General features: G+C 41.2%; 1 protein-coding gene across 1 annotated transcript in view; it reads right to left on the bottom strand.

The window, feature by feature from the left end:
- The window catches only part of LOC146573573 (receptor-type tyrosine-protein phosphatase gamma-like), a 368,884-nt gene that overhangs the window by 59,581 nt on the left and 292,469 nt on the right, over window positions 1-16,834 (bottom strand). The window contains exon 9 of the mRNA XM_085272820.1: window positions 7,207-7,391. Coding sequence (XP_085128946.1) covers window positions 7,207-7,391 — 185 coding nt within the window. The remainder of the gene's footprint in view (window positions 1-7,206; window positions 7,392-16,834) is intronic.

The raw sequence follows: 16,834 nt of genomic DNA, 5'->3' as shown, positions 1-16,834 counted from the left end.
GGGTCAAAGTTTGCAGAACTACGAAGCAGCTGGAATCCACAGCTGTGCGTGTTCATGGAGCTGCATGTTCACCTGCTGGACATCACTACCTGACAGGTTTAACTGGCTTCAGAACATTGCAGAGGCCTTATTGACAGTATTTGGCTCTACATGTCTGTGTGAGTCCTCAGGTAGCCTCTGAATGCTGGACACTGGGGAGACCTGTGTCTCTGAGTGGGAGACCAGAGATCACATTAACATGTGTGTCTCTGTATTAACAAACATGCAAAATTGGCCCAGTTTATTTTTCTTATCATTGTTGTGAGGAGACCATAAATAGCATTTGTATTTTCTGTTGTTCAGTTCATTTGCTGTTATGGATAAAAAGTCTTTTTTTGTTTCAAAATAGCTGATAAGTATTCGCTGATAGCTGCCAACATCTGCGAACAAATATAATCCTATAAAGTTGTTCTATATAGTGTGTAACTTAGTATAGAGCGTTATTGAACTGTGACTGTAGTAGAGGTGGGAATCACCATACATCCCACGATACGATATTATCACAATACTTAACGCACGATACGATATTATTGCAATTTTTTTTAAATATTTTGCGATATTCAGATTCTGTACATAAAGGTAAACTTTGATATTAGATAAAATGAATATTGATAAAGTCTCACACTCAGTCTTTCTCTCATTTCAGTCAGTTTTATTGTTGACAAACTGAACGGTTTGTATTACAGTCTAGTCCAACTTAACTGAATGCAACCATCTGGTACAATTATAGCTATTCTGAACTATGCAATTTATGAAAACTATGCAGCCCCTTCAGCAACTGAAGAATTTGAAAGTACATTAAAACAAAATATAATTTTACATTAAATAAAAACGTTTTAAACTTAATTAAAATAAAACATGTCTTAAATTAAAAGTTAAACACATTTGGACAGTGAAGGAATGTCAGGATTCCTGCTCAGAAAAAGGAGCTGATCAACATGCTCTGCTGTCCCTGTATCGATACATTATTAGCAAACAAAATTAGCAAACAAAATATCACGATACTACACAGTATCGATTTTTTCCCCCACCCCTAGACTGTAGATACAGAAAACAAAAGAAAAAGGTTTTCAGGATATGCAAGATTTGCTTTTGTCCTGGTTGTCTACATGAGGCAACAAGGGTCTGCAGCACAGGTTAGCAAGATTGTCACTGACCTAAAACAGAGGGAATCGTGTATTAAACACACTGTGCAATTATTAGCAGAGTAAAAATGCATTTTTGCACAAAATCAGGTTAATTAAGCAGGCGTGAAATGGAGGAGGAGCCTTCATTCTACAAAGACAATTGTACACACCGGCTCACTCCTTGGTGGCTGCTTGTCGGGGCCTGGAGCCTGGGGCTCGCTCGGGCCACTTCGGAGGTGGGGTGCCCCCGGCCTCTCGGCCTGGGGCTCGGTCACTCAGGCACAGCTGGCTGCCGGCGGAGCTCACGGGCGCGTCACTGCAACCCCCCCTTGGCTTCTGCTCCGCGGCTGCTGAGTGAGCCCTCATCTGGGACTCTCCTCAGCTCTTTCTGGGACAGTGGCGCGGCTGCCCCTCTGTTGGTCTTCCTTGGTCTCTTGTGTTCTGGGGGCCTCTGCCCCTCTACCAGATCATTACATGAAGGAACCTTTTACAAACACAAGCGCGTCCATGCTCACAGGTGTACACACGGGTGATCACACCCACAAACTGCACCCTTTTTGGCTCCTACCTCAAAGCACACTGTGTTCTGTTGATCTTATGTGCTGCACAATAATGTTTAATATTTAGTATTTACTGTCATATTCCCATATATCATTGTGATGTTGTTTATTCTATTACTCTTGTTCTCTTCTGCTTGTTTTCTTTTTTCTTTCTCAACAGGTGATCCAGGTGATTGATATATGCATTATTTTTTTCTGCCCACTCTGTTGGTTTTTGTCTTTTGCCCTTCTCCCCCGTCCCTCTTCTCAGCTGTTTCTCTTTCCCTCTTTCTTTCTCCCCTTCTTTCCCCCAGTCAAATCTGTCCCGTATTCAGCAAGTGAAAATAAAATAAACAATAAAAGGTGAATCAAATGGACCATTACGGCAAGGCTGGGATGGTCAATTTGGTAAAGTAAATCCGTTGGGCCTCTTTCTTCGTCTTTAGACAACAATTCTGATGCAAAAGAGCCAAACGGGACAGGCCAAAAAAAAGAAGAAAAAAAAATACAAAGACAATTGTGTGACTATGAATTATTAAGCTGACGCTAGTCTATGACACAGTACATATACAGAATCTGTTGTGTTATTAGACTGGTGTGAATGATTTTATATCAAATAGGCAGTGTTGGGAAGGTTACTTTTAAAATGTATTCCATTACAGAATACAGAATACATGCCCCAAAATGTATTCTGTAACGTATTCGTTACGTTACTCAATGACAGTAACGTATTCTGAATACTTTGGATTGCTTAATATATTATCATGCTTTTTACAACAACGTGAATGTACTATTGCTGTGTGATTTATTACTATTACTGAAGGTCTGCGACTCCGAACTGTAGTAAAGGGACCTCTGACTAATACGGCGGGGTCCCTGTCGGCTCGTAGCTGAAAAATAGCTTTACTTTGTTGTGTGGGTCAACTTTTCTGGCGAGAGACAGAGAGAGGCGTTGAAAGGCTGCTCCAACGAAACTTATTGTTTTCGGAGGAAAACACGAACACGGTGTACAGTTGAGTCTTAATAGCTTACTTACAGCTGGGCTCGTCAGGCACTCTTCTTGGCTGCAGTGGTTATTATTATATTTACATGCTTCCAGCTCCCGTTTTTCCTCGATGACAACTCGTACCTTTCCACTCCCCTTTTTCTCCCTCCTCGCGCTCACAGACCCATAACGTGTATGGCAGTCCATTCTCCCTGCAACACGGACTACACTGCCCATGATGCTACATTCTTTAGAGCTATGCTTGTAGCATTCTGCCTGTTAGCTTAGCACAACAACAACAACAACAACAACGAAAAGGCGCTCTCTCACCCAGGAAACACACAGTCGCAGAGAGAGAGAGAGAGCGTCGCCCTGTAACCATGGCAACCGTAACGCTGCCGCCTGGAACAACAGAACGTAGCTGTCAAACAAACCCAAACAGTCCTGACCCGCGACAAAATGAAACAGGAAAGTACCGCAGTGTAATCCATTTATTTCAACAAAGTAACTGTATTCTAAATACCACCTGTTTAAACGGTAACTGTAACGGAATACAGTTACTCATATTTTGTATTTTAAATACGTAACGGCGATACATGTATTCCGTTACTCCCCAACACTGCAAATAGGCTCCCCTCCATTAAACCTATAAATAATACAATAAATTCAAACTTGTGTACCCAATTAAATTTTTTTTAAAGTAGTTAAAGATGTGTGCTATATATTCTTCCTCAAATCCTCAAAAAAGAAGCCACATTCAGTCTTTCATGCATCTCAGTGCTGTTCTACAAAAAAACAACATGTAGCTGTGTAACTGAAACCCACTGGCTGTTAATGTCAGTGAGCCAGTAAACCTTAAATAAACCTAGAGCAAAATCATTAAGTTGTTAAACACTTTGTAAGCTCACTGTTATTCCCCTCTTTCCCTCCATTTTATATAAAAATGTATTTTTGTGCCATCAATCTTTTTTTTCCACTTCATTCATCTTGTATCTCATATCTTAAAGCTTATATTCAGTAGCTGCTGAATCAACTGCAATATGAAACATGCTTGCACTACTTTTTAATATTCATTTTTGTGTGGCTGCTCACAGGCATCCACACTATTGAAATCCTGTTTCTCTTTATTCTTTATTCCACTATAATCTAGTTGCTTTTTTGGCACTTAACTACTTCCTCAGTTTTCAGCCGATTTTCACCGTTCAAACTCTAAACTGTTCTGCTCTTTCTGCTAATGGGTGCTATGACTTTTGGTACTTATAACTATTATATCTTTTTAAAATATTACACTTTTTTCCTTTTTTTTGTCCCATTGAAATGAATGGAAAACTTCCACGATTCTGCTAAAACTTAACTACTTCCTCATACTTTCACGTAGAACAACCATTCAAACTTTAAATTGTTCTCAACTTATTGGGCTATTCATGTATGATTCAGCTTTTTCATATCTTCTACCATTTTAATCTCATCCCTCTTTAAGTTTTCAGTTGCAAAATTGTGATTTTTCAGAAAATATATGCGTTGTTACGGTTGCTATGCAACTAACTCAGAGTGGACAGTTGAACTTTCTGAATTTTCTCTTCATGTCCGAACAACTTCTTGCTACTCGCTCAATTTCCACTCAACCCCCACAAATTATACATCAAAACGTAGGTATTTTTGCTGGCTTTCAGAAAATGTCACTATCATTGTTGTGGGATTTACAGATTTTTAGCAAATCTCCTCAGACCAACACAAAGTCCGACAACTCTCCATAGACAGTCAATAGAGAATTTGTTCAACATCACCGCTGGAATTCTCTAATGAGAGGCATTTTCAAATCGTCATAGCCTCAAGTTAAAACAATATATCTTCAGACACTCCTGACGCTCACAATTCAAGAATTTTTTCCTCACCTATTACCGTTTGGCCATGAATTATGTTTGTTTGTTTGAGGGTAGGAAATTCGTCCGTCGCTCAGATTTCTTCAGATTTCGAACTCTGGAAATTAGGCACTTTTTTCTCTCTTCATGTCTTTTTGATGGATTTTGACAGAGCCCTGAAAATGTCCATGACTGTTCACCAAAGCCTGCTGTTTCTTATGATGAAAGAATGATATTGATGCTCCATATAGATTTACAGTTACAAAACGTTGTTTGAGGGCAAGTCAAGGCAGTTTTTGCTTCGCCTCGACTCAGTTACAGTGTGTTACAAGTCACATATCTTTAATAATTTATACTTTAATTATGAATTATGAAGACCTGAAGATTCCCCCATCTCTTCTGAACAAAACGGTGTTAGAATGACCATTCTAGCCTCTACGGTTAGGAAATTATGGCCATTTGTTCGAGGAGAATCCTGAATGTGAGAAATACACTGAAGAAAACTCACACCTCTCTCTGTGTCTGTGTGTGTAAGGGCTGACTACAGCAGGTGCAGCTAATTCGACTGACCTACATATACCAAGCCCAGACTCTCCACAGCTCCTGTTCCCTTTACTCTCTGTGTATGTGTGTGTCTATCAATATTTCTACTATGTTAAAGTATTACTGCTAAATCATACTACTTCTGCTAAATCATAGTATTTATACCAAATCATAGTATTCAAACCAAAGCATTGTATTTGTACAAAGTCATATATTTCTTCTAAATCATAGTATTTCAATCAAATCTTAGAAGTTGTGGTAAAATGCAGTATTTCTGCCATATCATTGTATTTGTGCCAAATCATAGTATTTGTGCCCAATTAATATTTCTGTTATGTTATAGTATATGTGCTGAATATAGTATATGTGCCAAATAATAATAATAATGGATTGGATTTATATGGCGCTTTTCTAGGCACCGAAAGCGCTTTACAATTCCACTATTCATACACTCTCGCATTCACACACTGGTGGAGGCAGTTACAGTTGTAGCCACAGCTGCCCTGGGGCAGACTGACAGAAGCGAGGCTGCCATATCGTGCCATCGGCCCCTCTGGCCAACACCAGTAGGCAAGTAGGGTAAAGTTCTTGCCCAAGGACACAACGACCAGGACAGAGAGCCCAGGGATCGAACCGGCGACCTTACGGTTACAGATGCGATTCCCAACCCCCTGAGCCACGGTCGCCCCAAATCTTAGTATTTGTGCCATATTGTGGTATTTGTGCAGAAACATAGAATGTCTGCAAAATCATAGTATTTGTGCCAAATCACAGTATTTGTCCTAAAACACAGTATTTTTCCCAAATTGTAGTATTTGTGCAAAAACATTGTACGTCTGCAAAATCATAGTATATCTGCTATGTTATACTATTACTACTAAGTCATAGTATTTCTGCTTTGTTATAGTATTTGTGCTAAAATGTAGTATTTCTGCCAAATCATAGTATTACTGCTATTTCATAGTATTTGAGAAAAATTACAGTATTTCTGCTAATACATAGCAGGAATAAAATGATTTAGCAGAAATACTATCTTATAATACTTTTACTCAATTAAAGTATTTGTGCCAAAGTTTAGTATTTCTGCCAAATCATGGTATTTCTGCTAAATCTTAGTAATTCTGCTCAATGACTGAATTTCTGCTATGTTGTAGTATTTTTGCTAGATTATAGTATTTCTGCTAAGTCAAAGTATTCCATGTAAATCATAAATCACAAATAATGTCTCAAATGCTACGATTTGGCAGGAAAAATATTATTTAGTATAAATACTATGTTTTAGCACAAATACTATGATTTATCACAAATGCTATGATTTGGTACAAATACTGTGATTTGGCACAAACACTGTGATTTACCAGAAATACTGTGATTTGGAAGAAATACTATGTTTTATTAAAATTACTATGTTCAAACTTTAAAAAATTCTGCTCTTTTTGCTAATGTGTGGTATGACTTTTGGTACTCATAACTTCTATACTTTTTGAGATATTGAATTTTATATGCAATTTTTTTGCCCATTGAGATAAATGGAACACATTGTCAGTGTGGTCATTGATTTTAGTTGCCGGGTCAAGCTGTGTTTTAGCTCAGTGAGATGAGCATCCGTTCTCGGAGCGGGAGGCCCGGGTTCAAATCCTGCTTATGGCAACAATATTTCAGTTCACAGTTAAACTTTTTAAACTCTTTTCAACACAAATTTCAGCTTCTTCACCCCTTTTCAAAAGAATTTTCAGTTTTTTCACCCCTGAAACTTTTCATCTTTTTCAGCTATTTTCAGCAAACAGCTTCAGCGTTATAGCATCCATGGGGCAGGGATAGCTCCGTAGGTAGAGTGGTGGCCCCATGATCAGAAGGTCGGGGGTTCGACTCCACTGAACGGCTACCCTGAGGTACCCCTGAGCTAGGTACCGTCCCTACACACTGCTCCCCGGGCGCTGCACTGGTGGCTGCCCATTGCTTCACTGGGTGAATGCAGAGGAACTATTTCCCTATAGGGACTAACACGCACACTTTACACAGCATTTTTGCAGGAAATGCAAATTTTTCTAGTTAAAACTTAGCATCCACCTATAATGTGGCTCCAACCCTGCAGTCCCTCAAAGACTCACCAGTTTGTGTTTGGCATCCGTTAGGTGGGTCTCTTCGTAGCTGTCATCATGGGCCGTCCAGCTGTAAGATACCAGGAAATGCTGGATGGGTGAGTGGTAGGTGACCTCCGGATGAGCCCAACGCACCACCAAAGCACTGCCATTGACATGCTGCACCTTCATGTTTATGGGAGCACTACTGCAGACTGGGAGGAGGGTGGAAGCAGGGTCAATGAAAGTCACAAGTGAAGTTGTGGATATGTGCAGAAAGAGCAAGAGGGAAGGCGTTAAAGTGCAAAATATAGTAGCCGGAAAAAGAAAGGTATGCAAGAGGGAAATGAGGAAGGGTAGGTAGGAATAAACAAAGCAATGCAATCAGATGGAAAAAACAACAATATTTATGAAAGGATGATGAATAATGAAGAATATGTTAGTACAAAGAAGAGGAGTGATAGGAAAGAAGAAAGAACGGAGATTAAAACAATGAGAAAATGAAAAGGAAAATTACATTTAAGAAAAATTAAAAGCAAAATGGAAGGAAATGGAGAAATTATAGAAATAAACATAAGAATAGAGATGAAGAAAGGTATGAGGAAAATAAAGAAAAGAGTGGAGAAAGAAGTAAAGAGGAAATGGGAAATTAAGACAAGTTACAGGAACAGATTATAAAAAGGAGAGTGAAGAAGGAAGTGAACGTAGAAGAATGGGCATGAGAAAGAAAAAGGATAGGGAAGATATAAAAATATGTAATGTAAAGGGAGAATGAACGAGGCAGATAATGATTAAAGACAGAGAGAGAGAGAGAGAGAGAGAGAGAGAGAGAGAGAGAGAGATCATTTAATGACTGAATACATTGGCTCAGCTTGTCTTTCAGATACACTCGAGAGGGAGGAAGAGCAACATAAATAAATGACAGGACTATAAAGTCAAATGCACAAATAAATGCTTTACAGGTATTGTAGCTGTAGATTCACATGGCAGCATCTGACCAATCACAAATATGGACAGGTCTACTGATCATTTTTTCAACAGTACATGGTTCTGGGTCTTTTTCACCCAGCATGTTGAATTTCATGTTTTTTGTATTATTATGTTCTAATTTGTTTAGTCTTCAGTTAGTTCTGTTGATACTGAGTTCAGTTCCTCTATTTAGTTCTTGTCTAATTTCCTTCCATGTCTGTTGGTTTTGGTGTCGTGTCTTCAGTGTGCAACTCAGGTCCCCTGTGTCTAAGTCTCCCTTCCCCTTTGTGTGTCTCAGTGGTGTCTTTGTCCTGTGTCCTGTCTCCTCTTGGTTCCCCTTGTGTCATCTGTTATGTGTTTTCTCCCTAGCTGTCATGTTGTGTGTATTAGTTTCTTAGTTATGTCCGTGCTCCATCTACGTTTTCTATGTCCCTGATGTTATGTCAAGCCCGTGTATCTCTGTGCTTCCTGTTTTACAACAGTGTCGAGTCCTTTGTCATGTTGTCTGTATTGTCTTTTTGTCTCCTGTGTCAGGGTCTAGTTCTCTCGTTTCCCTGTGTTTTGTGTTTTAGTTTTCCCAGTTTAGTCAATCAGTCTAGTCTAAGTTCACATTTTGCCTTTTATTTATGTTAACATTATCATTTAAACAGGCAATACCTCTATACTAGCAAAATAAGAGATAAAGGGTTGCCACTTGTGAAAAAATTTGGCTGTGCAACGTATATTTAATTTTTTCAAGTTTTAAAAAAAAACATGACATCTTTAAGTCAAAGGAGCTTGCAAAGACTGAGAACCTTCACAGACACATGACATCTTTAAGCCTAAGCTTAAGGAAATAGTAGGATACTTAACAGACTTCCAACGCAACAATATTAGATGTCTCGCTAATAGGGATGTGAAGGCAATAATATCCTTTTGTGTGGAATAAAGTGTAAGTGAGCGAACAGGAATCCCAAATACAGCAATCAGAGGACAAGGATGAAGAGTTACCCCAAGAACAGTTGACATAATAGCAAAATACCCTGTCCAGAAACCTTGTAGCTCAGGACACAGAAAAAACATGTGGCTAAGGTGGCAAGGAGAACCATGGCATTTATCACATTTATTTTCCACTTCTGGATACAATTCAGAAAGTCTAGAATTAGAGAAATGCACCCTGTGTATGACCTTAAATTGAATAAGTCCAAGACAAGCACAGGAGGTGGAAGATCGTACTCTCGCTATAGCCTGTTTCCAAGACTCCTCATGTATTTGAATTCCTAGTTCTCCTTCCCGTGTACACTTAAGCTTAACATTAGAGTGGTTACTAAAAGACAGAATAGCATCATAGAGTTTCGAAAAGGTTCCTCTGTGATGAGGAATAAATGATAATATTTAATGTTTTGAACCAAAATTCTTATTAATTGAAAGCTTATATATATTGCTGATTTAAGTGTTTCCTTATTTTTTCTTTTCAGCAGTACATTTGCCAAACATGATGATAAACTTGGATAGTCTGGAAAAGCACGTTTAAATTTGATTTTGGTTTTTTCATTGATTGGGCGAGGTCACTTAGGAATCTTTTGCAGCAAGTGTTTCTTCACCATCTACAACCAGGCAGCTGTTGAAGTGACTTAAACTTTTTGTCAAAGGCGAGACATGTGAACTCCAGGTTGTCACCGTTTTATTCCTTAGTTATATTTTGGAAGGACAACTCAAACCAGACCCAGCAGAAACTTATTGGCCAGTCTCTCAGAATCAAAAGCAACTCCAACATTTCCTAGGTTTCCCAAACTTCTACTGTAGCTTCATCAGGGATTTCAGTAAGAACGCCCTGCTTTTAACCCAACTCACCTCCACTAAAATCTCCTACCAGTTGAACCCCTCTGCCCGACTGCCTTTGACCATCTAAAACAACATTTTGCCGCAGCTCCCATTCTATCTCAACCTGATCTTTCCTGCCAGTTCATCATGGAAGTGGATGCCTCTAACTCCAGCATGGGAGTTGTACTCTCTTGGCAGCAAGAAAGTAAAATGCATTCTTGTCTTTTATCGTCATCTTACCCCTGCAGAGCGCAACTATGATGTAGGAGACCAAGAGTTGCTGCCATCAAGATCGCTCTTGAAGGGTGGAGGCACTGGCTGGAGGGGGTGGTCCCTTCATCAGACAGGTCACAAAAACCTGGCCTAGCTCCAGTCAGCTAACCGGTTCAATGCCTAACAAGTCAGATGGGCCCTATTTTTCATACTGTTTAGGAATATCAAACCAGACACTCTCCAGGAAATTCTCCACCTCTGCCAGCAGAATCAGTCTTCCTCTTTTCCTCATTTATCATTGGCGTCCTCACATGGGTGATTGAATCTGCCATCCACAAGCTTAACAGACCGAACCAGACCCCATGAAAAATCTACAGGGTTGCCTCTATATCCCTTCTGCTGTCTGGGCACACACCACCAAATTCACCTGCCAGCCTGTAATCAACTGTGTTATAACCTTCATTCAACGTTTGTTCCAGTGACCTGCCTTGATTAACAATGTCCACGAATACGTCTCTGCAGTCTCTGTCTGTGCACAAGAAGAGTCTTCCAGCTCTCCTTATGCAAGTTTGTTCAGACCTTCCCCAACTCTTTGTCACCCTTGGTCCCAGATTGCACTTGATTTTGTCACTGGTTTTCCACTCTCTTCTGGCAATATGGTAATACTTAACATAAAAGATCAATTTCCCAAAGCTGTTCATCTCATTGCCCTGTCAAAAGTTCTCTCATGTCAGTTTGTCCTCCCTTGGATACCAACCACAGGTTTTACCATCTGTTGAAGGTGAGCTTTTTCCCCCTGAATCCCTGGAGCCTAGTGTTAGGAAATAAAATATATAATCTGAATGCTGATTAGTGTGTTTTATGAGAGTCCCAGACTTCAGTGTAAAACTAGGTTGTAGGCTGACAGGAAACTGCATGCTTTTGCAGAAGCATGGTAATTGCAGAAGAAAGTGAAACCAACTAGGCTGTTTGATCGAAACTTAAAGTGTGGTGTGACGTAGAGAGCAAGTATATAAATAACTAGGCTTCCGTTTGTGCTTCAGACCTGAAACCATTGTTTTTCTTGTGACATTACCAATAAGTCTGATGTGTCACATGGCCCTCTTCCTATTGAAAAAACAAAAGTTGTATCCAAGATGGCCGACTTCTAAATGGCCACCATGGTCACCACCCATCTTGAGGAGTTTGCCCCCTCACATATACTAATGTGCCACAAACAGGACTTTAATATCACCAACCATTCCCATGTTATTACGGTGTATCTATATAAATGGCCCACCCTGTATAACACTTTACTCATTTTTCTTAAAAGAAACATGTTATATTACTTTCTCGTTACTCCATAAACCAGCCATCTCCAAACCGTTTGCACAAACTTGGGAGCAGAATATCTCTGTATGCTGAAGCATTAATAATTCATTTTAGTCGAACAAATGAGCTGAGCTGAACTCCTGAAAAACACCCCCACATCATACTGCAGTCAGACAAGTATCGTTCTCCTGGAAACCCAAACTCATGCACCAGATTGCAAGACAGAGAAGCGCGATTCGTCACTCCAGAGAACATGTCTCCAGTGGGAGGTAGTGAGGTGGTGGTCCACTCCTGAGTTCTACAGTTTATCCTTCAGAACTGTGGGAAGAATGGTGTTAAAGGAGACTGGAGAAATCAAAGAACATGATTCTCACAGTGCTGCCAGCGGTCTCTAGGTGAGAGAGGGAACGATATAGGAGGTGAATGACGGCACCATGCGCTCCGATGCCAGGCTGGTAGGCAAACTGAAGTGGGTCCAGTGATGAGCTCACCAGGGGGCGAAGCTGTGCCAGGACAAGCCACTCCAAGGTCTTCATCAGATGGGATGTCAGCCTGAGTGACCGGCGTGGGGCTCGGTCACTCAGGCACAGCTGGCTGCCGGCGGAGCTCACGGGCGCGTCACTGCAACTCCCCCTGGCTTCTGCTCCGCGGCTGCTGAGTGAGCCCTCATCTGGGACTCTCCTCAGCTCTTTCTGGGACAGTGGCGCAGCTGCCCCTCTGTTGGTCTTCCTTGGTCTCTTGTGTTCTGGGGGCCTCTGGATGTCTGGAGTTTTGATCTCCTCCACACCTGCTTCATGCCCGGGAGGACGGGGCTGTGGCCCCCCCACACCCTCTAGCAGATTATTACATGAAGGAACCTTTTAAAAAACAAGCGTGTCCATGCTCACAGGTGTACACACGGGTGATCACACCCACAAACTACACCCTTTTTGGCTCCTACCTCAAAGCACACTGTGTTCTGTTGATCTTATGTGCTGCACAATAATGTTTAACATTTAGTATTTACTGTCATATTCCCATATATCATTGTGATGTTGTTTATTCTATTACTCTTGTTCTCTTCTGCTTGCTTTCTTTTTTCTTTCTCAGCAGGTGATCCAGGTGATTGATATATGCATTTTTTTTTCTCTGCCCGTTCTGTTGGTTTTTGTCTTTTGCCCTTCTCCCCGTCCCTCTTCTCAGCTGTTTCTGTTTCCCTCTTTCTTTCTCCCCTTCTTTCCCCCAGTCAAGTCTGTCCCGTATTCAGTAAGTGAAAATAAAATAAACAATAAAAGGTGAATCAAATGGACCATTACGGCAAGGCTGGGATGGTCAGTTTGGTAAAGTAAATCCGTTGGGCATCTTTCTTTGCCTTTAGACAACAATTCTGATGGCAAAAGAGCCAAACGGGACAGGCCAAAAAAAAAAAAAAAAAAAAAAAAAAAAGATGGGATGTCAGAGCCATCAGCCTGTAGCTGTTGATGTCCTTGGGATGTGGAGTCTTTGGCACTGGTACAACACGAGATGTGCTCCATCGCCCCACCCAGCTGATCTGCACAGGACCTGACAACCCTTGAGCTGATGCCATTTGGGCCCGCTGCCTTCTTGGCTTTAATCCTCTTCAGTTCCTTTCTAACCCGTATGGTTGAGAGAGAAAGGCTGGATCCATCTGGATGTGTACTGGGTGATGTGGTTGGGGGTGGGGAGTAGTGAGCAGGGTGAGTGGAGGAGGTGTGAAGTGGCTGAGGTGTCAGGAACCACAGTGGCAGTTTACAGAGAGTACAGTGAGCACGAGAGTCCATACAAACAATCCACATGCTGTGAGTGTGTAGATATTCCCGAATCTACCTAACACAGCTCATCAGAGTAACTCTAGAAAATAAGAGAGTTCAGCTCACTGCCCTATTATATTGTCCGTGACACTACCAGTATAAATGTTTATATCATATAAAAGTGTCATATTGGGACATCATCGGTATAGGAATGCCATGCATTTACGTTCCCACAACTACAAGCCAAGCCTAGTTACATCTGAGTGCAAGAGTTGTGTGTCAACCTCCAATGATTTATGTCCACATGTACACACTTCGAGTGTGGCACTAGTAGTTGGGGATGTACAACACAAAAGTATACAAATGAATCAACCGAGCATCACTATCTGCTCTCCCTGTGAGAGGAAAATGCTTAAAGTAAGTGGTTCAAAACCCAACTCACAATATCCCAGCTTAAAGTCTTAAGCAATGCTGTTATATTTAAGTTAAAATGTATAGGGAAAACACTACTTCGGCTACTGTCACAACTATTGCAGAATAATGCCGTTGCTACTGCTGTCACCTTGTTTGAACTAGGGTGTTTGGGAGTTTGCCCAACCAGTCTGCATGTATTTTGTGGATTTGGAGAAGGCATTTGACTGTGTCTCTCAGGCTACGTCCACACTAATGCGTTTTCGTTTGAAAACACATCGTTTTCTCTCAGTTTTGGCCTCCTGTCCACACTGAGACGACGTTTTTGCTCAAGGAAAATGCAGTGTTTTGAAAACACTCTCGAAAGCGCATACATTTCAGAACTGAGCTGTCCCATCGCAGTGTGGACACTTGAAAATGCAGACTTTCAAAAATGATGATTGCATTTTAGTTACGTGATGCAGTCATGTGACCAATTAAACAAAGATAGCGGATGACATTATACAGGAGTTGTTTTCTCTGCTCTCAATTTTGAAAGCCCTATTAAAGATTAATATCAGTTTGTACATGCTCCAGATTATTTAATTCTTACTTGCTTTGGCAACTTTTTACTTTTGTGTAGGGCTGGGCCATATACCGTTCACGGTAATACCGGTACAATGTTAGGCAACGATAAGAAAATGAAATATCGCGATAGAATATGGGTAAAACGCGCATGCGCAGTGCCTTTGTTTTCATATGCACACGGCCGAAAAAGCACGGCGGCAACGGAGAACGAGAAGGGGGAAAGCGGATTGTTGAGTGAAACGGATGAACCAGAATTAGTTTTTAAAAATGGTGCAACTTCACTGGTTGGTGTTTGTCTGTCAGATACACAGCAAAGCACAGTTTTTTGTAGAACATGCAAGCGGGCCGTCGTTATTGCTGTATTTGTCGTTATTATTAACAATTAATAAACTCTGGCTCCCTTTCTTACAGTTTGCCTTTTAACCTGTCTTTGTGCTCGTAAATCTGGGAGTAATCTGGGTCCAAAACTCAATCCTCTTCAGATCCCCTTCAGGTCCCAAAGTCAAACGGAGAGTTAAAAACTGTCTAAATTCTTTCATCTTTAATAAAACGATCAGCATTGGTACTTTACCAGGTGTAACTATGAAGTTTAACATCCAGGCATCCATGAAAACAATGTATTAGCGAGGCCGCGATATGGCAGCCTCGCTTCTGTCAGTCTGCCCCAGGGCAGCTGTGGCTACAACTGTAGCTGCTTCCACCAGTGTATGAATGTGAGAGTGAATGAATAGTGGTATTGTAAAGCGCTATATAAATCCAATCCATTATTATTATTATTATTATTATTATTATTATTATTACTACTATATGCAGCACGGTGGTTAGCACTGTTGCCTCACAGCAAGAAGGTCCTGAGTTCAATTCCACCATCAGGCCGGGGCCTTTCTGTGTGGAGTTTGCATGTTCTCCCCGTGTTTGCGTGGGTTCCCTCCGGGTACTCCGGCTTCCTCCCACTGTCCAAAGACATGCAGCTTGTGGGGATAGGTTAATTGGATAATTCAAATTGCCACTAGGTGTGAATGTGCGAATGAATGTGAGTGTGAATGGTTGTCTGTCCCTGTATGTTAGCCCTGCGACAGACTGGCGACCTGTCCAGGGTGTACCCCGCCTTTCGCCCTATGACAGCTGGGATAGGCTCCAGCGCCCCCCGCGACCCTGAAAAGGATAAGCGGAAGCGAATGGATGGATGGATGGATATTATTATTATTATTATTATTATTATTACATTTAACTGAGTTAGAAGTTAGCAGGAAGTTAGCGGAAGTTAGCTCGCTAGTTTCGCTAGTTACCTAAGCATGATATAGCTGAGAGATTTCTGAAAAAATTCAAACGTACAGCTCTGCTGTCACTTCCAACATAAATGAAGACAGAAAACTAAACAGCAGTGACGTTTGTAGGGTTACTGAAGTTGGGCTAGCTGGTATATAATGATGTGCTACGTGATCGCTAGCGACACAGCTATGTTAGCATAGCATAAACAGTGAAGCTGGAGGACGAACACTAACACTTTTCCACTTGATAAAAATTAACGTGAAGGTTCCTGATGGTTAGAGACAAATGCAATCGCATGGCAGGATGCTGTAATCCAGGGCTGCCCAATCCCAGTCCTCGAGAGCTACTATCCTGCAGCTTTTAGATGCATCCCTACTCCAACACAGCTGAATCAAATGGTTTGATTACCTCTTCAGGATGCCATCGTGTTTGGCAAAGGCCTGATAACAAGCCATTCATTTGATTCGGGTGTGTGGGAACAAAGCTGCAGGACGGTAGCTCTCGAGGACCGGGATTGGGCACCCCTGCTGTAAACGGACCAAACTTCAGTCAGGAGAAAAATTGAGATAATCCATCCACAATACCAGGTTAGTCATTAATATACTGCAACAACATGGGAATAGAGCAGCTGTGTTAGAATACAGCATTAATGAATCAATGGTACAGAAGTGGAGGAGTGGATATTATACATGGTTGTGCTCAGGATATGTCAGCCAATTTCTACTGGAAATGCCTTTGGGGGGGTTTTTGCGCTAGTAAAGTTGTGGAGTTGTATTTTGTCTCTCAGAAATTCGTCAGTTATATCGTTATCGCAATTTTTCAAATATATATCGTGATATATATTTTTGGCCATATCGCCCTGCTCTACTTTTGTGTTACTCGCAGCAACAACTCCACCTCATTGTTAGTCCATTTAAAAAAACTCAGTGCTTTTCCTCGAGCTTTTGCTGCGACATTTCAACGAGCCGGAAAGTAAATAAGCGGCAGACAGAAATGAGGCAGGCCGAATCTTATTCCGCTTCACGCGTGCGCACTACTGGAATGTAAGCATTCTCAGACGTTTCAATGTGGAAGCACAACTCTGTGAAAACGACTGAAAACACTAGTGTGGATGTGGAGCGTTTTCAGGACATGGACGTAGTTTCAGGGTGTTCTTTGAGAGATGCTTCAGGAATATGGGGTGTTAAGAAACAGCTTACACTGACATCCATCTTGATCACAGCGGGACTCGCCGCCCAGTGGGCCGATGGTGATTTTTCATTTTTATGGGCCGAAGTTTTTTTTTGTTTGTTTTCGTTTGTCTTGTTTTGGCTTTTGGTAACAGTATAAACAATGAAAGGTGGTAAGTTGGTCAATTGGTC

This window comes from Mchenga conophoros, linkage group LG5 (genome assembly GCF_057382185.1).
Source record: "Mchenga conophoros isolate Kocher_MC1m ecotype Shallow Benthic linkage group LG5, M_conophoros_male_GT1.1, whole genome shotgun sequence".
NCBI lineage: Eukaryota > Metazoa > Chordata > Actinopteri > Cichliformes > Cichlidae > Mchenga > Mchenga conophoros.
Note: the sequence above shows the minus strand (reverse complement) of the source record. Positions and strands in the feature narration are given on the sequence as shown.